Source organism: Hyperolius riggenbachi, chromosome 6 (genome assembly GCF_040937935.1).
Source record: "Hyperolius riggenbachi isolate aHypRig1 chromosome 6, aHypRig1.pri, whole genome shotgun sequence".
Classification (NCBI taxonomy): domain Eukaryota; kingdom Metazoa; phylum Chordata; class Amphibia; order Anura; family Hyperoliidae; genus Hyperolius; species Hyperolius riggenbachi.
The window spans coordinates 55,829,731-55,854,424 of record NC_090651.1 but is presented as its reverse complement, the minus strand read 5'-3'; the positions used below and the strand labels follow the sequence as shown (position 1 = coordinate 55,854,424).

General features: G+C 45.8%; 1 protein-coding gene across 1 annotated transcript in view; it reads left to right on the top strand.

The window, feature by feature from the left end:
* The window catches only part of CACHD1 (cache domain containing 1), a 212,934-nt gene that overhangs the window by 84,117 nt on the left and 104,123 nt on the right, over window positions 1–24,694 (top strand). The window contains exon 3 of the mRNA XM_068242486.1: window positions 22,140–22,288. Within this exon, the coding sequence (XP_068098587.1) occupies window positions 22,140–22,288 (149 nt within the window). The remainder of the gene's footprint in view (window positions 1–22,139; window positions 22,289–24,694) is intronic.

Genomic DNA, 24,694 nt, shown 5'->3' with positions numbered 1-24,694 from the left:
TGAACTGCTTTAGTGCCAGTTCAGCTTCAAAAGCCAACACCAGTAACAAAAAAATAAGTTTTGGATAGTAAGGGGAAAAGTTTAGAAACTCTAAGGGCTTGTTTCCATATGCACTATACAATACTTTTAACCGCGCTTATGGAAATACGATTGCAGTGAGATCAGAGACTGCACTGTCTGATGATTCCATACATGCGGTGCGATTCACCACTGAATCGCAGCGCATGGTTGCACACATTTTGGCGGGATTGCGCAGCCCATTCATTCATTATAAATGAAGCGCCTCTGCAGGAATGGTGTCATGCAACACAGAGATGCGCTGATGCACGGCCTCCTGCGTTGTGTATGGAAACGAACCCTCAGAGATGCGCTGATGCACGGCCTCCTGTGTTGTGTATGGAAACGAACCCTCAGACATGCGCTGATGCACGGCCTCCTGTGTTGTGTATGGAAACGAACCCTCAGGCCTCATTAACACTGGAGCGCTTTACTAGTGATTTCAGCTTGTCTGTAAATTGCTACCACTTGAAAAAGCGTTATGGCAATGCAAATCAATGGTAGTGAGGGCAGTAGGGTGGCCTTGTGGTTAGCACTCTTGCCTTGCAGCGCTGGGTTCCCGGTTCGAATCCCAGCCAGGGCACTATCTGCAAGGAGTTCTCCCCATGTCTGCATGGGTTTCCTCCAGCATCCCAAAACCATACAGACAACTTAATTGGCCTCCCCCTAAATTGTCCCTAGACTACTATACATACAATACATAAAAAATGGCCCTAGACTAAGATACAGACATATATGACTATGGTAGGCATTAAGTGGTGAGCCCCTCTAAGGGATAGTAAAGTGACAAGACAATATACTAGCGGAAGAGGTCAGTGCTATATGAATACTAACTAATAATAAAAAGTGTTCACACAATAGCGATCGCCAGTGATTTGCGGAAATCATGGTGCACACAGCATTTTTTTAGTGATTTTGAGGCGATTGCATTTCAATGCTAAAGAATCACAAAAGGCAATAGCTCCAAAATTTCTTTCCTGTACAGGGAAAAATCGCAGGAAATTTGCTTTGCAAAACACTAAAGGTGGCCATACACTGGCCCGATTCGCGGCCGTTTCGACAGCAGATTCGATCCTGGGATCGAATCTGCTGCCAATCGTTCGCGCTAAACGCACCCGCCGATCCGATTTCCTCCCGAAATCGGATCGGTCCGTCGATCGCGCCGTGCGGGAAATTACCCTCGATCGCCCGCGGGTATGGAGCGCGTCGCTAGCAGCGGCAGATCCGATCAGGTATACATTACCTGACGCTGGCTCCCGGGCGTCTTCTCCGCATCTTCTCTGCGCTGCACCCGCTCCATCCCGGCGCTTCCTGTCACTGCAGTGACCAGGAAGTTCAAATAGAGGGCGCTCTATTTGAACTTCCTGGTCACGGAGTGACACAGGAAGCGCCGGGATGGAGCGGGTGCAGCGTGGAGAAGATGCGGAGAAGATGCCCGGGAGCCAGTGTCAGGTAATGTATGTGCGGGGGGGGGGGGGGGACGGGACAGGCGGCAGCGGCGGCTCCACAGATTGTGATCGGTTTCAGGCTGAAATCGATACACAATCTGTTTGCAGTAAAGGCAGCCATACGATCCCTCTCTGATCAGATTCGATCAGATAGGGATCTGTCAGCTGGTCGATCTAATGGCAAATCGACCAGTGTATGGCTACCTTAATGATTTTGCTAGCGTTTTGCAATTCCCACTGTGAATGGGATCTAAGTGCTCTTTTGCACTGCACATTTTTGTGTGATTTTCACTGGATGGTATGGACACAAGGAGGAAATGCAGAAAAAATGTAGCATGCAGAACTTTTGCGATCAGGTAAAATCACATCACACAAATATAGACGGGTTCCTGTGATTTTTATTTTGTTGAATCGCGTGTAGTTGGAAACAGCCCTAAAGGCTAATGAAGAAAGCCAGCCTCTTCATGTTTAATAATTTGACTTTAATTGAAAGTCAGGGTTTTTTTTCCCATTAATTACAGGGATTGTGAGGTGCCTTCCATATTAACCACTTGAGTACTAGCAGTCTCTGGTCACTTAAAGCGGAATATAACCCTGCATTTCAACTTTGCTCTAAAACATTATTTACAGCATATTATATGCAACCAGCATTTTTTTTTTTTTACTAGACCAGCATTGGAAGGGTTACACACAGAGCTTTAAAGTTCCGTGGATAGAAATGCAGACGCATCAGAAGTTTAGATAGATACATTTAAGTAAACATAATGTAACAAGTGTGGAATGTGACACACACTCTGACTGTGCAGGAGCTGGAGGACAGCCAGAGAGTGTGTAACATTCACCACTTGTTACATTGTGTTTACTTAAATGTATCTATCTAAACTTCCGATGTGTCTGCATTTCTATCCACGGAACTTTAAAGTTCTGTGTGTAACCCTTCCAATGCTGGTCTAGTAAAAAAAAAAAAAAAAAAATGCTGGTTGCATATAATATGCTGTAAATAATGTTTTAGAGCAAAGTTGAAATGCAGGGTTATATTCCGCTTTAAGGACCAGACTGCTGGTTCCAAAAAAACGGTGCTCACCGACGTCATGCCTCACGGACGCGCCATGCTCCCGTCACTGAAGCTCACTCGCTCTGCTGTCGCTACGACAGCAGAGCTCCATGAGCCGAATGTGATTGGCTCACAATGATCACAAGGTCAGAAGCCAATGAAATCGGCTGTGCGTACAGAAAATGGATACAGTGGAAACAGGCCCATGGAAATACATTGCTACACAAATTTGTGTGCAGAAAATGCACCTCAATTCACATATAGTGGAAACGGGCCCTAAGGGCCCTTTTCCACTAGCAGTCGCTAGCGTTCGCGCTGAACGCTAGCGATTGCTGAATCGCAATTCCGCCGTTTTCCCGACGTTTGCGGCCGCGATTTTGCTATGCTATGCACTGCATAGCAAAATCGCGCCAAAAGTCGCTCCGCGGCGCGATCGCGATCAAGTAAAAAACGAATCGCGGTAGTGGAAATGACCTACCGCGATTCCTATGTTAAAAAGCAAACCGTAGCGATTGTAAAATCGCTAGCGGTTTGCGGTTTTGCGATTCAGCTAGCGCAAACGCGCTAGTGGGAAAAGGGCCCTAAGTCATCGGCCCAGAATAAGCATGCAGGTTCGATGCTTTGCCGACTCCAATACCTGCGTGCCTGGAAGATCAAAATATGGTTGTGATTAGTCACAGATGAGGGTGAATTAGGCTAAACTCTCTAAATACATACAGGGTGTGTTTCTGTTTTCCTTCTGACCTGTGCAAGAGTTCAGGTCCACTTTAATTTATCATCCCTCACGCTAAGGCCTTTCCAGATTATCCACTCTCGCCTCGCATCTCTGGGTCACCGGTTCGAATGCCAGCTAGGGCACTATCCGTGCAGAATTTTTATGTTTTCCTCGTGTCTGCCTGGGTTTCCTCTGGGCACTCCCAAACCCTCAAAAATATACAGATAAGTTCATTGGTGTCCCCCTAAATTGGCCCTAGACTTGGCCCTAGACTACAATGCATACACTACACAATACATACATAAACATATGCCTATGGTAGGGATTAGATTGTGAGCCCATCTGAGGGACAGCTAAGTGACAAGACAATATACCAGTACTCTCTACATTGCTGTAGAAGATGTTAGCGCTATATCAATGTGAAATGATAATGAACATAACCTGGCCAATACAGTGGCTGAAGCATTGTCAGGTGATCGTGCTGGGAGCATCACTGTGACTATTGGGGAACATTAAAAACTAAGCAGTCCTAAAGCTGCAAGAGCTAATGGGACACCCTGCCCAATAGGTGTGACTTCATCTCTTGACAGCTCCCCTTTCGAGCTGCTAGCACGCTGCATTGTGCAATGTCACTTTGACAGCAGCTGTCTTTCTTCCCAATATGAGCCATATTACTTCCTAAAATAACATTGTCCACACATATGCAAGAAATCCCTCCAAAATGTGATGCAGAAAACCGAATAAAAGTGCCATTTATCCCAACAGGACACTGGTCTTACCAGAAATAGGTCATGCCAAAGTAACTGTGTTCCTCAAAGGCTATATGAACGTAGGCAGAGTCACACTGAGAAGGGTTGGGAACAGTAAGTTACCAGAATGGGGGGCTGTACACTGATCTCATCGCTGTCCCAGAAAGGATCTGTGGCTGGGCCCAGGAGCTCCATAGACAAACTTTTTTTTTATCTCTTCAAAAAGATGAACAAAGAGCACTTTTTAATGTTTTGTGCTTTTCCGAAGTTCTAAAGTGTAACAGAGCTATAGGATGAAGGGATTCTATTTTCACCTAAAGTCCGCTTTATGTTTGAAAATACAGAACACAGCTTCTCACAGAACTTCAACTGCAGCAAAACGGTTTTATTTTAGTTTTGCTAACCACTACGCCACAGTGCTGCTTAGTGGTTAGCCACACCTCCACCTGCCCACTAATTTACGCGGTTAGTGTGAGACAGACAAGGGGCGTGGCTAATGGCAGTTAGTCTAGTACCTCCATTATACTCGTGCTGTACACATGCTTTACTCTCCATTATGTACATTGCATCGTCTCGGACACTGGCCGCATATTGAACAATCCTATTGCTGTTTCTTCCCCCAATGGGCTCAATTCACTAAGCAGTTTAGACTAGTCTACTGATGGTTTGGTGTAAATCAGATGCATCCAAAGGGAATTCACTAATAATTACCAAATGTTTTAGACCTGTTTAATGCTGGGTACACGCGTTGCGTTTTTCCGTGCGATAGATGGATCAGGTAAATAAAATCCATCATGTCCGATATTGCTACCGATCGTTTCCGCGCTCGATTTCTCATAGCGGTGAATGGATAAAGATAAGAAAAACAAATGAAGATGGGAGAATCGAGCGCAGAATCAAGTGCGGAATCGTGCCACAAAAACGATTGTGACGGAGAATCGCACAAAAAACGTAACGTGTACCCAGCATTGGACCTGGTCTAAAACATTCAGTAATTAAGTCGGTAAAGCGGGGAAATGATCAAAAGATGCAATTTACAAACTAGTAGCTATGACTGACAGAAATCAGCTGGACTAATCTCTGTCAGAAAAAGTGGGTGTGGTTACTCCTTGTTTGCCTTTGTGAATTGCATCTTTTGATCATTTCCCCTGCTTTACCGCCCTAATTACCGAATGTTTTAGACCAGGTCTAAAACATTGCACCAAACCATCAGTAGACTAAAAACCATCAGTAGACTCGTCTAAACTGCTTACTGAATTGAGGCCAATGTCTCAGAGAGAAAAGAGAGTATATGCACAATGCAATTTAAAAAAAAATTCAAGCATGTATATAATTTGCTACTGTGATGTTAGGATGAAGTATTTCGTAGGAAAAGTTTATTAAGCGGTAACGGAAAGTTATGTATCAGTAATGATTTTGGGCAGGCCTCGCCAGGGTCACTTCGGGCCCCTCGGAGACGTGCGTTCCAGCGCCCGCCTGGCTTAAAAATTATTTCCCTTGCAAATGCGTTTTTAAACAGCCTGATTTATCACGTGCCAACACACACTCCTATATTCTTGCTATTTAATTCAAATTAGTTTCTGCTTCACTATAGGATTAGGCTGGAGTGTTGATATCTTTAAAGCTTTACACCAGCTCGCCAGGGGTTATTTATGAGACTCTCTTAACCTGTTTGTTCCTCGTCAACAGCAGCGATTCATTCTTCAGCGCAGGAATTGGTTTGCTTACTGCTGGGCCGGGATGTAGAAATCTCTGCCGAAGCCATATTTCAGAGTGATGCTTAAAAGGTCCACGCTCATGCCCTGGAATATATCATTCTTATTTATTTTTTAAAGCGGAGGCAGCTTAAAGGACCACAATTACGAAAAATTGCAAAATTTTAAATTCATACGTAAAAATGTACATTTGAAACAAAATAAAATGCAATTTAAATTTATTTTTTTCCTATGTCGCTAATGCTAGGAACACATGATGCAAATTCAGAGCTAAAATGATCGTTTCCAACCTGTCTGATCTGCTCTGAATCGATAACTTGATCGATTTTGTTCAGTACAGATCTGAATATTGATGCCGTTATCAGTCATGAGCAGATTAGGCATGTCGGAAGTTATCGATTCAACCCATCGATATGCCGGGAAATTGCATCTTGGGTACCTAGCATTACAGTAGGTAGATCTCTGACAGATCTGATAGATTTCGAACTAGTTAATCTGCTCATGTTTTTTTTCTTTCAAAAGCATTTATTGAATGACAGTTGCTCGGTCCAACTGCCAGAACAGTGTGCAAATGAGTAGGGAGGCTGGCTGCAATCTTTACAAAAGCAATCACTGTAAAGGATCTATGCAAAGAATAAAATAATTACTGAGAATCCCTCATGAGAATATGGACTACAAAATATTTCAGATCTGTCAGATTTTTACTGCTTACTGTAAGCTACAGAAACATAGGAGAAACGTAATTTATAGTGCATTTTTTGCTCTGGGAATAATGCACATCCTATATGTATGTATTTCCATGTGCTTTATATAATGCAAGCTTTCGCAATTTTTCCTTTAAAGGCTCGTACACGCAACTTTTCTGGCCAACTGTCATCCAAAGTTGGTCTGTTGGGCGCGTGAACATGTGACAAACGATTAGACAAGCGACTTATATCAGGCGGTTTGCCTGATCCGACAGATTGACTCGCACAACTGTTGGGCTGATATTGTGCAGTTGGCCACGTGGGTACAACATCGTTGGAACAACTTGTACTTTTTTTTTTTTTTTTAATGCGCACATGTCGGGCAGTATTTAAATTAGTTGTTCAGTTGGTCGTGCAATAGCTTGGTTGTGTGTTCGTGTTTTTCATGTGGAAAAGTTGCACATGTGTAGCGCTTTAACCTCTTCCTGAACGCTGATTGGCTGTGGGTCCGTGTGTTTCTCCCGTTCCTCAGCGACGCATATATGCGTCATCTCGCAAGGAACGAGATTTAACGTTAACGAGCGTGCGCTCCCGTCTGCGCAGTGAGCCCGGCGCTGGCAGGCTGTTTATTTTATTAATTGATGATTAAAGTATTTTACAGCACTCACATCTTCTGCAGCGCTGTACAGAGTATATGGTCTTGTCGCTAACGGTCCCTCGGAGGGGCTCACAATCTAATCCCTTCCATAATCCTATGTCCATGAATGTATTGTGTAGTGTACGTATCTTAGGGCCAATTTAGGGATTTAAAAAAATACAATAAAAACATTGTTTTTAAACAATTTCAGTCTTTTTTGATTAATTTGCTAAAAGCTAAAAATAGTAGCAGCAATCAAATAAAACAAAAAGAAAGCTCTATTTGTGAGAAGAAAAGGAGGTAAAATTCATTTGGGTGCCAAGTTGTATGACCGAGCAATAAACTTTTGAAGCTGTGAAGTGCCGAATTGAAAAATACAGTGGGTTGCAAAAGTATTCGGCCCCCTTGAAGTTTTCCACATTTTGTCACATTACTGCCACAAACATGCATCAATTGTATTGGAAGTCCACGTGAAAGACCAATACAAAGTGGTGTACACTTGAGAAATGGATCGAAAATCATACATTATTCCAAACATTTTTTTTAAATAAGTTTTAAATCAGGATGATACCATTTATTGGCTAACTAAAAATAAGCAAGCTTTCGGCCTTTCAGCCTTCGTCGGGCTTATATCCTGTTAGTTTGCAGGCTGGTGGTACAGACAGCTTATATACATGCATCATCAAAAGGGAAAACAGATATTTTTTTAAAATAAGTAACTGCAAAGTGGGGTGTGCGTAATTATTCGGCCCCCTGAGCCAATACTTTGTAGAACCACCTTTTGCTGCAATTACAGCTGCCAGTCTTTTAGGGTATGTCTCTACCAGCTTTGCACATCTAGAGACTGAAATCCTTGCCCATTCTTCTTTGCAAAACAGCTCCAGCTCAGTCAGATTAGATGGACAGCGTTTATGAACAGCAGTTTTCAGATCTTGCCACAGATTCTCAATTGGATTCAGATCTGGACTTTGACTGGGCCATTCCAACACATAGATATGTTTTGTTTTAAACCGTTCCATTGTTGCCCTGGCTTTATGTTTAGGGTCATTGTCCTGCTGGAAGGTGAACCTCCGCCCCAGTCTCAAGTCTTTTGCAGTCTCCAAGAGATTTTCGTCCAAGTTTGCCCTGTATTTGCCTCCATCCATCTTCCCATCAACTCTGACCAGCTTCCTTGCACCTGCTGAAGAGATGCACCCCAGAGCATGATGCTGCCACCACCATATTTGACAGTGGGGATGGTGTGTTCAGAGTGATGTGCAGTGTTATTTTTCTGCCACACATAGCGTTTTGCATTTTGGCCAAAAAGTTCCATTTTGGTCTCATCTGACCAGAGCACCTTCTTCCACATGGTTGCTGTGCCCCCCACATGGCTTGTGGCAAACTGCAAACTGGACTTCTTATGCTTTCTGTTAACAATGCCTTTCTTCTTGCCACTCTTCCATAATGGCCAACTTTGTACAGTGCATGACTAATAGTTGTCCTATGGACAGAGTCTCCCACCTGAGCTGTAGATCTCTGCAGCTCGTCCAGAGTCACCATGGGCCTCTTGACTGCATTTCTGATCAGCGCTCTCCTTGTTCGGCCAGTGAGATTAGGTGGACGGCCTTGTCTTGGTAGGTTTCCAGTTGTGCCATACTCCTTCCATTTCTGAATGATCGCTTGAACAGTGCTCTGTGGGATGTTCAAGGCTTTGGAAATCTTTTTGTAGCCTAAGCCTGCTTTAAATTTCTCCATAACTTGATCTCTGACCTGTCTTGTGTGTTCTTTGGACTTCACGGTGTTGTTGCTCCCAATATTCTCTTAGACAACCCCTGAGGCCCTCACAGAGCAGCTGTATTAGTACTGACATTAGATTACACACAGGTGCACTCTATTTAGTCATTAGCACTCATCAGGCAATGTCTATAGGCAACTGACTGCACTCAGATCAAAGGGGGCTGAATAATTATGCACACAACACTTTGCAGTTATTTATTTGTAAAAAAATGTTTGGAATCATGTATTATTTTCATTCCACTTCTCATGTGTACACCACTTTGTGTTGGTCTTTCATGTGGAATTCCAATAAAATTGATTCATGTTTATGGCAGTAATATGACAAAATGTGGAAAACTTCAAGGGGGCCGAATATTTTTGCAACCCGCTGTATGGCCTCATTAGGGCCATATTAGGGCCTCATTAGCCTATCGCTAGCTACATGATTCTCCCCTCCCTGCGGCGTCCCCCCCACCCCTCCGATCGCCACCGGCGCATTTACCCACCAGGAAATCCCGTTCTGAACGGGATTTCCTTTAGGGCTTCCCCCGTCGCCGTGGCGATGATCGCGATGACGTCATCGACGTCGTGACATCACAGGGAGTTCCGGTCCACCCCTCTGCGCTGCCTGGCACTAATTGGCCAGGCTGCACAGGGGTCCCAGGGTGGGGGGGGGCTCTGTTACGTGTCGGGTAGCGGCAGATCAGCGGCGATCGCGTACAACACGCAGCTAGCAGAGTGCTAGCTGCGTGTTTTTAAAAAAAATTGTGAAAATTGGCCCAGCGGTGCCTGAGCGGGGGCCCTCCGGTGGCTATGGATGAGCTGAGCTCGTCCATACCGCCAAGGAGGTTAAACCTCTGGAGATCGAGTTTTTAAGTCGGTTACACACAGATAGTTGAACTGCACTCTTCACATACAGTTTAGCATCTGATCTGCCAGCCAGTGATCTGCTGGCTGCAGTTCGATGCAACTGAATGATAGCATTGAAGATCACATGCCTGTCAGTGTTTGACAAGCAGTGCGGCTACATTACTCCCTTCCTGCCTGTGTGGAGTGTTTGCAGGTGCCTGGCAGGTATACCTGCAGCTGGCCATTCGGGATTGTCAAGGAGATGCAAATAATTTTGAGGTGATGCAAAGTTATTCAAATGTATGCAGCTTGAAAATGGACCAGTCGAATTTTACCTCAGCAAGATGTAATTGCCTCATTTTTAAGCTGCATACATTTGCATGCAAAATTTCCATAATGCTGCATCAACTCCAGGAGGCCGCAATAGCAGCATAGGGGGCGATATACAGGCTGGGAACGCGAAGAATCACTCGTGTTCCCATGCCTGTCGGCCGGTGCCGGCCAAACCGGAAGTGTTCGCCGGCGGGTCCTGCACCATCGGAGCGGAGCTGCGAGGGCACCGATCGGCTGCAGGGGGCTGAGGGAAGCCCCAGGTGAGTAAATCTCTCGTTTTTTTCATTTGACTTTAGGTTCACTTTAAGGAGGCAGATTTCACCAACCATTGCTTATTACTAGGAGGGCTTTTCGGTCTTTTATCCCCCTATACATTCCTAGTGGTTTGGGTCACCCCGAGCTGCTTGGTTACTCTGCTAAACTGAGAAGGATATGGATTTTTCTTTTTAAAATAATGCCAGTTGCCTTACTTTGCTGCTGATCCTGAAACTTTTAGCCACAGCCCCTCAACAAGCATGCACATCAGGTGCTCTGACTGAAGTCAGACTAGATTAGCTGCATGCTTGTTTCAGGTGTGTGCTTCAGCCACTACTGTAGCCAAAGAGCTCAGCAGGACTGACAAGCAACTGGTATAGTTTATAATGAAACATCCATATCCCTCTCAGTTAAGGTTCCCTCTCCATAGCCTCTGATACAGAAAGGGCCTGACTACACAGATAATTTCCCTTTAGTTTCAGTAAAATACAGTGTTTGAAGTCCCTGGGAGAGGCTATCACACACACTCATACACACTCACACACATACACACTCATACACACTCTCACTCTCTTGCACATACACAGTCGCACGCACTCTCTTGGTTCTGCTGATGTAAACTGATAGTTTAATGTTTTCATTGTCACATTGTTAAATTCTTCCTCTTTCCCGGAGATTGTAAAAAAGGGGGCCCTTCTAAGCCGCTAGGAGTGATGGAAGATCAGTTGGAGACTCGATCCTCTGCGCTCCGAGACCAGAACAAATCCTTTGTGTAACTCTAAAACCTATGACATAAAGCTACAGGATTCTGCATTCATAAGGGAATTTTGCTCTGGCGCGAGAGAGCTTCTCACAGTTTGCAGTGTTTGTAAACTGCAGCATGCTGTATGGGCTGGTGTTTCCTGTGTGGGGCGTACTGGATAGAGCTGTGTACTGCAGCTTGCCGTATGGTCTGGTGTTTCCTGTGCGGGCTGCACTGGATGGAGTTGTGCAGTACAGCCTGCCGTATGGTCTGGTGTTTCTTGTATGGGCCGCACTGTATAGAGTTGTGCACTGCAGCCTGCCATATGGGCTGGTGTTTCCTGTGTGGGCTGCACTGGATAGAGCTGTGCACTGCAGCTTGCCATATGGGCTGGTGTTTCCTGTGTGGGCTGTACTGGATAGAGCTGTGCAGTACAGCCTGCCGTATGGGCTAGTGGTTTCCAGTGCTAGCCGCACTGGATGGAGTTGTGCACTGCAGCTTGCCGTGTTGGCTGGTGTTTACAGTGTGGGCTGCACTGGATAGAGTGGTGCACTGCAGCCTGCCATGTGGTCTGGTGTTTCCTGTGTTTGCTGCACTGGATAGTTGTGCACTGCAGCCTCCCGTATGAGCTAGTGTTTCCTGTGCGGGCGTACTGGATAGAGCTGTGCACTGCCTCATCTGCAGCACATACTGCGGTGAGAGCACAGTGTCCACCAGCTGAGCAGCTCAGGAGCAGGATGTACATTTTACTCGAAGGTCCCCAAACGGTTTGGGTCGAGGGCCGGGTCACTATACTTCAGACTGCTTGGGGGGCCGGAGTATACATAAAATTATGTAGAAGTTTTTGCGGGCCAGACAATGAAGCATACCCAGGTGACAACCTGCAGTCCAGTTGGACAGCAGTGTCACCTGAAGTGGACAGTGAGTGGAAACCAGTCAATGACTGCTTTCTGGCTTCCATGTGGATGGGTGGTGCCAGCACTGCTATTCTATATATGGACCACCAATATTTAAAGATGTAGCTGACTGCATCTATAAGTAATACATTTTCTGTGTGGGGGGCCAGTAAGAAAGCTTCAGGGGGCCACATTCGGCCCACGGACCTTAATTTGAGGACCACTGACCTATTTTTTTTAAATTGTGCCCTTTTCAGTTTTGCTTTTTCTATTAGTTTTAGCACGAACATGTATTTTTTTAAAATATCTCCAATGAAATTTGGTATGTGGAGCACCACCTGCTGGTGGGAGAAGCAATCTCTGTTCAGGAAAAGTATTGCTTAAGGGCCCGTTTCCACTAGCCGCGGTGCGTCGCATTGCAACGCATCCAAACTGCATCCAATGTAAGTCAGTGGAACAGTTTCCGTTGACGCGAATTTACATTTGTGATCTGATGCAATGCGTTCCGGAGAAAATTATGGATGGCATGCTGCAGATTCTTGCAGTACGCATCCGATTCCCATAATTGTAATACAGAGCTGCATCCGGACTTTCTCAACACGACTGAAAGTCACCCGCAGCTGCGATGATCGCAACACGGCCGTTTGACTAGTGGAAATGGGCCCTAAACCAGAAGTGCACGTATAGAAATGACTTTTTCTGTCACGGCCTGTACTGGTTTGGACTATAACTATAGTGTAACCCACACTGATAAGGAATTACAGCCATAAAACAACTGCAGGGAATGAGTTAAAAAAAAGGGCCATTAGTTCATAGATTTTAGCTCTGGTATACGTCAATGAATGTGTCATTGAGCAGAGATAATAAAACTGTAAAAGCTTAAGTATATTTAAATATATAATATAAAACTGTGGGATATCTGGGAAAAAAAAGTCAGTTTCAGGAGGAGGAGGATAGGTACAATTGATTTTCTGATTAGTTTATTTTCACTTCGTTTCCTTTAAGGCTCGGTTTCCACTTGAGCTGAGAATGGACTTTTTTTTTTTTTCCATTCTCCTCTCATTGCAAAACTGACAGTGAATGGCTCACACTTGTCAGTCTGCAACCCATCCATTGGATCCATTGCGGTAAGTGGGCCACACTTCTGTGCAGTCCACGATAGTCCCAGGCAGGCAGATGCACTGGCCATATTGCCTATGAAGGGAACACATTTGCAACAGCAGACCATCGGAGCGCACTCTACATTGTCCACTCCCGCTGGCTGCACATGGTCTGGTGCAAGTGGGCAATGAACCTTACGGTTTGATCAATATTAAATGGCTTCATGGGTCACAAGTGGAGGCATACTATATGCAACAAAAATGTAAGACATTTCTGCTTACAGTACCTAGTGCGTAAATATCCAAATGAAATATTTATTTTTTAGTATTTAATTTGACCATTATTTTTTAGGGCGGTATCAAATCGGTAACCAGCATTTTCAGTGCAGTGTGATAAGAGTACCTTACATCAAAAACACAGCAAAAAACAAGCTTTGTAGACACCGGCATAAATTAGCATTAATGTAGTTCTTGGCGCCAAAACACACCATAAATGAGGCTCTCTACTGCTCCCTTCCTGTGGCAAAAATAGGTATTGCAAGCTTTATAGCTAGAAAACAGGATGCGCATCACAAGAAAATTGGTGTCCGCGCACCGCAAAGCTAACACCAAACAGTTTAAAATATCTGCGTCAGAATTCACTTGCATGACTTCCGGTCAATGTGTGTGACCGCAGATGCTGTCCCATAATGCTCTGCTGACCCAGTGTCAAATCTAATACTTCCTGCGTATCGGTATGAAATGCCCTATAGACTTTCATTGCTTTAGCTTCACCCTGCGTCAAAATTGTGTAACACCACGCAATGAAAACACGCCAATGTGAAAGGGCCTGAATTGTTTTATTATGCTGCTGTATAGTCTGTATATCTTAATAGATTCAGTTTTTATCCACACATGTCCATTACTCTACTCGCCATGTTTAAACCTTTCTTAGTTAACAGGCATAGTAGAAATCTGTTATTTGTTTGGCAAATCATTCATTTAGTTGGGCTGTATTGCAGTGGAAAGAGCTGTCATCCTGACAGGTTTCAGGCTCTGGGGACTAATGAAGGAATTCTTAATTTGGTCTATAGGACTGAAAAACCACTAGACCCCTCACCGTGTGGTTTTACCCAGTCACCGTTAAAGTGGACCTGAACGCAGAACTTCCTCTCTGCTCTAAAAGATACACAGCAGCATAATAACCTTTAAAGAAAAATATTTCTTTTTTACAGCTCATACAAATCCTAAAATAAAAGGAAATTTGCAATAATTCAGTTATAAATGAACATTTGTGGTTACCCACAATGCACTACTACTAAATATGCTAATTATCCCTTTTCACCCTTGTTAAGCCAAGCAAGCATCCAGAACTGCTGTTTTAAGAAGGCTATTACACCAAGCTTTGCTTTTTTAGTAAGAGGGCTTTTTGGTCCCTTTTATCCCCCTACACATTCCTAGTAGTTTGGGTCACCCTGAGCTGCTTGGTTACTCTGTTGTACTGGTCCAAGCCCTATCTCATACAGCCATATCAATCCTTGCCATGTACAGATGAGGACCAAAAGTCCGAAACAGGCTGTCTACATGTGGGTTTGACATGGCTGTGTAAAACATAAAGCTATAGGCTTGCTATATACCAGCGGTTCTGGATGCTTGCTTGGCTTAACAAGGGCGAAAAGGGATCATTTGCATATTTAGTAGTAGTGCATTGTGGGAAACCACAAATGTTCATTTATAACTGAATTATTGCAAATTTCCTTCTGTTTTAAGAAGGCTATTACACCAAGCTTTGCTTTTTTAGTAAGAGAGCTTTTTGGTCCCTTTTATCCCCCTACACATTCCTAGTAGTTTGGGTCACCCTGAGCTGCTTGGTTACTCTGTTAAATCCAAAAAATAAATCTGCACAGTTTCTACTTCATGATTCATGGAAGCAGACATATTGTTTACATCCTGTACTTTCAAATGGACTTGTCTGCTTATCTGCCATAGGCAGTCATGTGACACAGGGGAGGATCAAATTACAATTAGTGATTAGACACAAATGAGGGGGAATTATACAGGCTAATCTCTGTGAATACATACAGGGTGCATTTCTCTGTTTTCCTTGTGTCCTGTGCAAGAGTTCATATCCAGTTTGGGGAAGGGGGGGGGCGGGGTCAGGGGTTGTACCATAGTAGACTCCTGGCAGTGTTATCAACTGGCATCTCTGCAGCAGTGTGTAAGTTAGGCTTGGTTCACACATGAAAAGATGTCCAGTTTTTGACACTTGGCATATTTTTGAATGTGTCTTTATATGTGTTTTCACACACACTTGTACATTTCCAGTCCAGTCCTGTCCTTTCAGTCTTGTATGTCTTACAATGGCTTTGTTCACACCAGGGGCGTAGCTAGAAATGACTTGGCCCCATAGCAAAAGAAAATGATGCGCCCCCCCACGACCTTCCAACCCCACGGACCTCGGACCTCCCACCCGAACATTTTGTGGGGATATCTGATTTCCCCACAAAATGCAACCAGATTTTCGGCAGATTTCCCCACAAAATGCAACTAAATTGTCGCCAGATTTCCCTACAACATGCAACCAGATTTTCGGCAGATTTCCTAACAAAATGCAACAAGATTGTCGGCAGATTTCCCCACAAATTGCAACCAGATTGGAGGCAGATTTCCCAAAAAATGCAACCAGATTGGCGGCAGATTTCCCAAAAAATGCAACCAGATTGGCGGCAGATTTCCCAACAAAATGCAACCAGATTTGCGGCAGATTTCCCCACAAATTGCAACCAGATTGGCGGCAGATTTCCCCAAAAAATGCAACCAGATTTGCGGCAGATTTCCCCACAAATTGCAACCAGATTGGTGGCAGATTTCACCACAGTATGTGTAGTTTGGTCTATAGTGGGCTAACATTAATTACCTGGAGGGAGGGTGGTTGGGCAGGCTGGCACACTATTTGCGGTGCAGGCACTGCACTGGGTAGGCAGTTAGGTAGTAGGGTGGGAGGTTAGGCAGTTAGGTAGCCGGGTGGGCAGTTAGGTAGCCGGGTGGGCAGTTAGGTAGCCGGGTGGGCAGTTAGGTAGCCGGGTGGTAGGGTGGGCAGGTAGGTAGCTGGGTGGCAGGGTAGGTAGCCAGGTGGGCAGCTAGGTGGCAGGGTAGGCAGATAGGTAGCAGGGTAGGCAGAGAGGTAGCTGGGTGACAGGGTTGGCAGATAGGTAGCCAGGTGGGCAGTTAGGTAGCCAGGTGGGTAGTTAGGTAGCCGGGTGGCAGGGTAGGCAGATAGGTAGCCAGGTGGGCAGCTAGGTAGCCGGGTGGGAGGGTGGGCAGCCGTGTAGTTAGTGGGGTAGGGGCCCGACTCCTATCCCCCCTGCCTCACCTGGGGTCCCCCCTCCTTCCATCAGCAGCGAGCGGCATATACAGGAAGCTCCGGCGGGGTAATCAGCCGCTAGAGGTTCAGCTGCCTCCCGGGCTACGGTGTCTCCTCTCTGTATTGCTGCTCGCAATAAACCAGGAAGCGGTGCGAGCAGCAATACAGAGGAGACAGCGTAGCCCAGAGGCAGCTGAACCTCTAGCGGCTGATTACCCTGCCGGAGCTTCCTGTATTTGCCGCACCTCCAGCTGCTGATAAAAGGAGGGGGGGACCCCAGGTGAGGTGCCGAGGTGAGGGAGGGGGGCCCCGGCCGGCGGCATTAAAAAAAAAAAAGTCTTCTGCGACGTAGGGCTGCCGCGGGGCCCCATGGCAACGCTATGGCTGCTATCCCCATTGCTACGCCCTTAGTTCACACATCAAATGTGTACATTTCCAGTCAAGTTCTGTCAGTTTTGTATCAGTTTTCTATGGGCAAGTTCGTAATAAATGGTGTACATTGCAGGTCCAGTCAGGTGAACCTGATAGAACTGACAGGACAGGACTGGAAATTTTAGAGATTTATGTGTGAACCAAGCCTAAGGCTATGTTCACATTATAAATCACCAGCGCTATTTCGAGCGCTGAGCAAATTTTAGCAGTTTTTAAAATCGCCCTTCCCTGCGCTTTCTAAGTGCTTTTGCAGAGCAATTTTTTTTTCACTTCCTGACATCGGTTGGGAAGGGAACTCTTTCACCTGGAAATGAATAAACACAAAGGGCCTTATTCACAAAGCGGTGCTAACAGTTAGCACGCTAGTGAAAAGCCCTTTATCACGCCTAAACTCTGTTTAGGCATGATAAGTTTAGGTGTGATAAGTTTAGGCGTGATAAGTTTAAGCACCAACTGGGTTAGCACCGCAGTGCACAGCTGATCAAAAGTTTTGCGCTAGCAAAGTCTGGTGCACTTTGCATAGAGTTTAATGACGCTGCTTTGCGTGCGGGACTTTGCGCACGATCTAAACTTATCACGCCTAAACTTATCATTATTATTATTATTATTATTATTATTATTTATTGTATTTATAAAGCGCCAACATATTACGCAGCGCTGAACATTAATTTAGGTTACAGACAATATTTAGGGATGACACACAGCAATATGGCAATACAGGAATACAAGAAAACCAGATCACACACCATAGTATGAGTACCAGGTAATGCTTAGTCAGTCACTGGATGGAGCATGGAGATTAGGCAAGTTAGGTTCACTCAGATGCATAGCATGGGTGCACAGTAATAGAGGTGCAAGATCAGGTAGGACACAAAAGGAGGAGGACCCTGCCCAAAGGCTTACAATCTAGAGGGAGAGGTAAGGACACGAATGGTAGGGGACCAGAGTTCAGCTGTAGGTTTAGAGCACTTGTGAGGGGTGGTAGGCCAGAGTGAAAAGGTGAGTTTTGAGGGCTTTCTTGAAGATGTTGAAGGAGGGGGCTACCCTAATGGGTGGAGGTAGGGAGTTCCATAGTGTTGGAGCAGCTCTTGAGAAGTCCTGGAGGCGTGCATGGGACTGGGTGATTGGGGGGGCGGTTAGGCGAAGTTCATTGGAAGAGCGGAGTGAGCGGCTAGGTGTGTACCTCTGAGTAAGATCGGAAATGTAGGTTGGACAGTAGGTCAAACACAGTATCTTGAATCTGATTCTGGACTGGATAGGAAGCCAGTGGAGGGATTCTAGGAGGGGATCCGCCGTGGTGGAGCGATGGGAGCAGTGGATAATTCTGTCTGCCGCATTTATGATGGACTGCAGTGGGGCTGTTCGGGTCATAGGGAGACCAGACAGCAGGGCATTGCAGTAGTCAAGGCGGGAAATTATGAGGGCATGGATGAAGAGTTTGGTGGTGGCAGAGGTCAGGAAAGGGCGAATCTTAAAGATGTTACGAAGGTGGAAGTTGCAGGACTTAGTGAGGTTTTGGATGTGGGAAGTGAAGGAGAGTGCGGAGTCCAGGGTGACACCCAGACAGCGGGCTTGAGAGGTAGTGTGAATGGTAGTGTGGTTAACAGTGACATGCACATCTGGGAGGTTCGTGGATGGCCGGGGTGGGAAGATCATAAATTCCGTTTTGTCTAGATTTAGTTTCAGGAACCTAGCGGACATCCAGGAGGAGATGGCTGATAGGCAGGAGGAGACCTTGTCCATGGTAGTGGTGGATATGTCAGGGGTGTGGAGGTAGATCTGGGTGTCATCTGCATACAGATGATAGTTAAAACCCATGGAGGAGATAACCTTGCCAATGGAGGATGTGTATAGGATGAACAGTAGGGGGCCAAGGACCGAACCTTGGGGGACTCCCACCGAGAGGTGGTTGGGGGTGGAAGAGGACTCATTGAAGGCGGTCGTGAAGGAGCGGTTGGAGAGGTAGGATGAAAGCCAGGACAGGGCGAGATCGTGAATGCCCAAGGACTGGAGGGACTAGAGGAGTAGGCGATGATCTACTGTGTCAAAAGCTGCTGACAGGTCAAGGAGGAGGAGAATGGAGTATTTACCTTCAGCTTTAGCTAAGGCAAGGTCGTTGACCACTTTGGTGAGAGCAGTTTCGGTTGAGTGGGCAGGCCGAAATCCAGATTGGAGTGGGTCTAGCAGTGAGTTGGCATTGAGGTACTGGGTCAGGCGTTTGTGAACCAGGCGCTCAAGGAGTTTTGAGGCAAAGGGGAGGAGGGAGATAGGACGGTAGTTGGAGGGTAGCGAAGGGTCGAGGGAGGGTTTCTTGAGCAGGGGTAGTACAGTGGCCTGCTTGAAGTCTGAGGGGAAGGTGCCTGTGGATAGGGAGAGGTTGAACAGGGTAGTGAGGACTGGGGCCAGTTCCGTGAAGTGAGGCTGGAGTAAATCGGAAGGGATGGGGTCAAGGGGGGAAGTAGTGGTATGGGAAGTCTGCAGTAGGTGGTTGACTTCCTCGGTCGTAGTAGGAGGGAAGGATGTGAGGGGAGGATAGGGTGGAGGAGGAGCTGGGTGGGAGGGGGTTGGAGGTGAAGATTGGAGATTGGATATTTCCTGGCGGGTGGAGACAATTTTGTTGGTGAAGTGGGTGGCTAAATCTGTGGCAGAGAGGGAGGAAACGGAGGGTGGGGGGGTGGTGGGTTTAAGCAGGGAGTTGAAAGTGGCAAAAAGACGCCGGGGGTTGGAAGCTTGTGCTCCGATGAGCTTGCTAAAGTATTCCTGCTTCGCATGAGCAAGGGCAGTGTGGAACTGCAGCAGGTTGGTCTTGTACTGTAGGAAATCCTGGTTAAGTCTAGTTTTTCTCCATTTCCGTTCAGCGGCGCGTGTTTTCCTCTGGAGGTTGCGAGTATGGGTAGTGCGCCAGGGCTGGGGGGGGTCGGTTGCGGCGAAATATTGGTGGAGCAGCTTTCTCTAGGGCTGATGAGAGAGTTTGGCGATACTGAGCTGCTGCAAGATTAGGACAGGTTAGGGTGGGGAGAGTGGAGGAGAGGGCATGGAGGGGGTCAGCAATGACACTAGGGTTGAGCTTGCGTAGGTCACGCTGCCATCGACCAGGTGGGTGGGTGGCTAATTTAGAGGTGCCTTCCGTGAGGAGGTTGAAGGTGAGAAGGTGATGGTCTGAGGGTGGAAAGGGTGCGATGTCAAGGTGTGCAATGGTGGTGGATTTAGTGAATACAAGGTCGAGAATGTGACCTGCAGTGTGAGTGGGGGTGTTGGCGTGTTGTACTAGTCCAAGTGAGTTGGCAATGGTGAGTAGCCGGGTCACAGCGGAGCTCTGTGCCTAAATGTGCCTATCATGCCTAAACTTATCATGCCTAAACTTAGTTTAGGCATGATAAAATGGTTATCACGCCTAAAGTCTTTAACTGGGTTATCACAGCTTTGTGAATCAAGCCCAATGTATTTACTCATGGAAGCGCTCGGGAAATCGCTATACAAACCGCTTTTTCAATAGCTTTGCGATTTCCCTATAACTTCTATTGAGCCAAAACGCTCAGAAAATGGTACAGGCAGTGCTTTGGGGAAGCGGATCGAAATCGAACCGCTCATACGTGAACGCTCCCATAGGGAAAAATTGCACAAACGCCTTTAGAGCGATTTTCAAAATCGCCGGCGCTTAAAAAAAAACCTGAAAACGCTCTAGATGTCAACAAGCCCTAACAGTGGTTGGTTTTAAAGAAAAACAATCTGTTTAAAGCTGGTTTCCTAAAGTGGACCTGAACTCCAGAACTTTCTCTCTGCTCTACAAGATACACAACAGTATAATAACCTTTAAAGAAAATAATTTATTTTACAGCTGATACAAATCCTGCAATAAATGTGCAAATTATCTACTTCCTGCTTTCAGGGAAGCAGACATGTTGTTAACATCCTGTGTTTACCATTTAGCTCTCTGCTGTGGCAGCCAACTGATACAGATGAGAGATCAAATTACAACTTGTGCTTTGTCACAGGTGATGGGGGATTAGATAGGCTAAACTCTCTAAATACATACAGGGTGCATTTCTAGGCTTTCCTTCTGTCCTGTGCAAGAGTTCAGGTACACTTTAAGAACGGTAATGTTGTTCACACCATTTTATCGTAGCCATGCGTTTTGTGGATTCACGTCCAGCGTCCACACTCAATTGGTTTGAGATGTGTTTTTTTCATCTGTAAAGGGGCTTCTTTTGAGATTGAAAGCTTGAAGGAGGGGCAGCGCTGCAGCTCGGGGGATGCGAGGAGATAAACAAAGGGGGGCATCTGGGGAAAATTAGCCAGGATAAAAGGAACAGATAGGTCGGGGAAAGCGCCTTCTTTTGAAGGCACAAAAGGGATTGATAGTCAAAGGGTTGTTTGAGGTTTCCTTGTACGGGAGGAAAAAAACCCACTTAGAAAACATATTTACATATTTAACGCCGTCACCCCTCCCGCTGCCGTCTCCCCGCGGGATTTGTCATTCAGTATTCATTTGTCTGCGCTTTTCTATTGTATGTGCCGCCGGAGCTGTCAGTCGGTTACAGGTATTGACACAGTGTGGAGAAGGTGGCCCCTCATGAGACATGTTACTCTGGAGATTTGTGGGCTGTACACAGGCAGCTTGAAGGACACCTGTCATTACAGAGCTTTGGGGGCTGCCATTTTCACTTTAAAAAAAAAAAAAAAAAAAAAGTTCAAATAATCCCTTGTTTACAAACTTTCAAGCTACGAAAGACTCGCCATTGCGAACGCTGTGAACCATGGCCGGAACAAGGGTGGCTCAACCGAGACCATGGAGAGCCTACTGGAGCAGTGTGGAACGAATTGGGAAGTGAGGACAGCGCACAGGGCTGCCCCCTCCTGACCCAGTTGCCACCTCTGTGCCTCCACTTTCTGGCCCCCCATTTACAAGGAGGTGGAAGTAGGAGGCACAGAGGGGGCAATTGGGTCAAGAGGAGGCAGAGGGGGATAGTAGGGGGATACTGGAGGTGGGAAGAGGTGGCACAGAGGGGCACTCTGAAGGCAGAGGTGGCTTAGAGAGGTATGCTGGAGGCACAGGGGGAGCAGAAAGGGGACAGAGGTAACACAGTGTTTTGACTTGCATACAAATTCAGGTTCTACAGTCCCTATCTCGTTAGTTGATTGGGTATTACCTGTACACATTAAAAAAAAAATGCTGACTTGGGGACATGGTAAAATGGCTGCCCCTTTTTCTCAAACAAGGAACGGAAAAGCGGACATTCACCATTTTATTCATGCAATGTAGAGATAACTTACAAGAACTTATTCCCCAAATACAGTGGAGTTATATATGAATCTTTTCCAATGAGCTACCTCCACTGATCCTTATTTGTTTTGGTTTGTTTGCTTCACCAGTTGGCCAAGAAGATTCGAGAGAAGTTCAACCGTTATCTGGATGTGGTGACCAGGAACAAGCAAGTGGTGGAAGCGTCCTACACTGCCCATCTGACGTCACCCCTCACTGCCATACAGGACTGCTGCACCATTCCACCATCCATGATGGAGTAAGTCAAACCCATCCTCTCTATATCACGTGACACCCAGGGATGTTCAGTGACCTGCTGAGATTTTTGCATTGATGCAAATTTTATGCAAGTGTTCATAGCTTGAAAATGGACCAGTTATCTGTAGCAGTCCATTTTCAAGCTGAGTAAGTTTGTATAAAATACATATCATCTTTGAATTGTTTGGATCTCATTGACCATCCCTAATGCCCCTCATATCTGGTCAGGTGTACGGTGGTGTTGATCATAATTTCTTCTTGTAATGCTTAGGCCTCTTTCACATCTATCGACGCGTGCAGGAGCCGTTTCCTGCACGCGTTATATGCCCTGCGGCGTGTCGTCGGGAATCTGCAGTGCGACGCGATCAACGGCGGTAGCTATAATTGAACCCGGCGTAAAACGCCGGCTCCTGGCGGATCGACGCTCCCGGGTGCGTCGAAACGCAACGTCGGGTGTGAAAGGTAAAATGAAAGTCTATGGACTTTCATTTTACCTTTGGTTAACGCAAATAACTGCCTTTGCGTTGAATCGCACGAAAAGGGCTCTGCTGTGAAAGAGCATTAGAGCATTTCGTATAATTATTTATTCCCACTTGTGTTTTTGGATCAAATAACACTTGCGATTGCAAAACATGGTCGCAATTGCCCAGCGCGCAATAAGAATCGCATCGTGATCACTCCCAAAATGCTGCAGTCAGCGGGTTTGTGATTTCCGAAATTTATGTAGTCCAAGTTAAAGATACAAAGCGTCTCAGTGTGTGAATGGGCCCTTAAAATCTAATATCCAAACCTAAGTTATATTTAGCTGCTTAACTGTAAGGTGCATTTAACTATATGTAAAGAGGGACTTTAAGGCCTAGTGCACACCGGAGCGGTTCTGCTGCGGTTTGCGATCTGCTTGCGGGTGCGGATCCGCTAGGGTAATGTATTTCAATGGGCTGATGCACACCAGAGCGGGAGGCGTTTTGCAGTAAATAATTTCTAAGTGCATATTGTAAAAAATAAGCAATTTTATTCCTTGTTATTTTCACTGCAGTTCCTCTTTAAGTAGAGGAATATTTTTGACTTCTTATTTGATCTGCTCAAGTCATGACCTGACGGGTTATCCTGACTCACAGTTCTGTTCTTTCTAAACTGTAAAAATACATTTTTTCCATGTCTTATATGAAGCAAGGAGAGAGGCCTGCAGTAGCTGCATGCAAGTTAAAGCAATGTTTTTCTAGCAAGATTTTTGCAGTAAGCAGAGGGCTTGTAGATAAACATTTAACTAAGGCATAAAAGAAATTTGCATGGCAGTATTTTGCGATCCTTAAAGAGAAACTTTAACCTAGGATTGAACTTCATCCCAATCGGTAGCTGATACTCCTTTTCCCATGAGAAATCTTTATCTATTCTCAAATAGATCTGGGAGGGGGGGTCTGTGGGGCAGATATGTTAGTGAACCCCCCCCTCCCCCCCCCTCCCACAGTGTGATGTCAGGGCCATGGTCATGACAGTTTGCTGTTTAAAGCGGGATTGTCACCATAAAAATCAAATTTCAACAGCAACTGGTCTGAGTGTATTAAGTGATAAAGATGCTAATCCTGCATTCAAAACTTTCAAAACTTGTTCTGCTGTTATGATTTGGAGTTATCACATACTTAAGGAGCACTGGCCCTTTAGTAGTCGGTGCCAAACAGTTGCATGCTGGGCGTTCTTTTTATCTATAATATATTCCTCCTCTTCCCTTTATTTCCCTGCCTAGCTGAAACATTATCCTCTACTCACTTGTGTTTACAAGCCAGGCTGAGGTGACTCAGTTATTGGAGGAGAAAATAAAATAAAGTAAAAGGGCAGAAATGACATCAGGATTTAGCCTAAACTGTGGGCAAAAGACATGGCCCCCACCAGGAACAAAATTCTCTTCATTTACTATATCACATTCACTGAAATCAAAATGTGGACAGTACAATACATGTTATGTAAATAGATCAAGTATTTATCTACTTATATATGTGTTTCTTTCCGGCATAGTATGGCTAATCCTCCTTCTTTAAGGACAACTGAGGCGAAAATAAACGAATGAAATAAACGAGTGTATCTACAACCTGACAAGACTAAAGATGTTGCAGCCAGGGATAAATTTCACTTTGACTTAACCACTCCCCGCCACCCCACCCCTTCCACCTCACCCCACCCCACCCCTTCCACCTCACCCCACCCCACCCCTTCCACCTCACCCCACCCCACCCCTTCCACCTCACCCCACCCCACCCCTTCCACCTCACCTTCTACCCCAAACCTACGGTGGAGCCTTACCTTAATCCCCCCCAATCCTTCACCCAACCAGATTTACGCAGTACACAGCCAAATACTAAGCTGTGCATGGTGTGGCCTAGTGGTTTGAGCTGCTCAGCAGAGCGGGAGC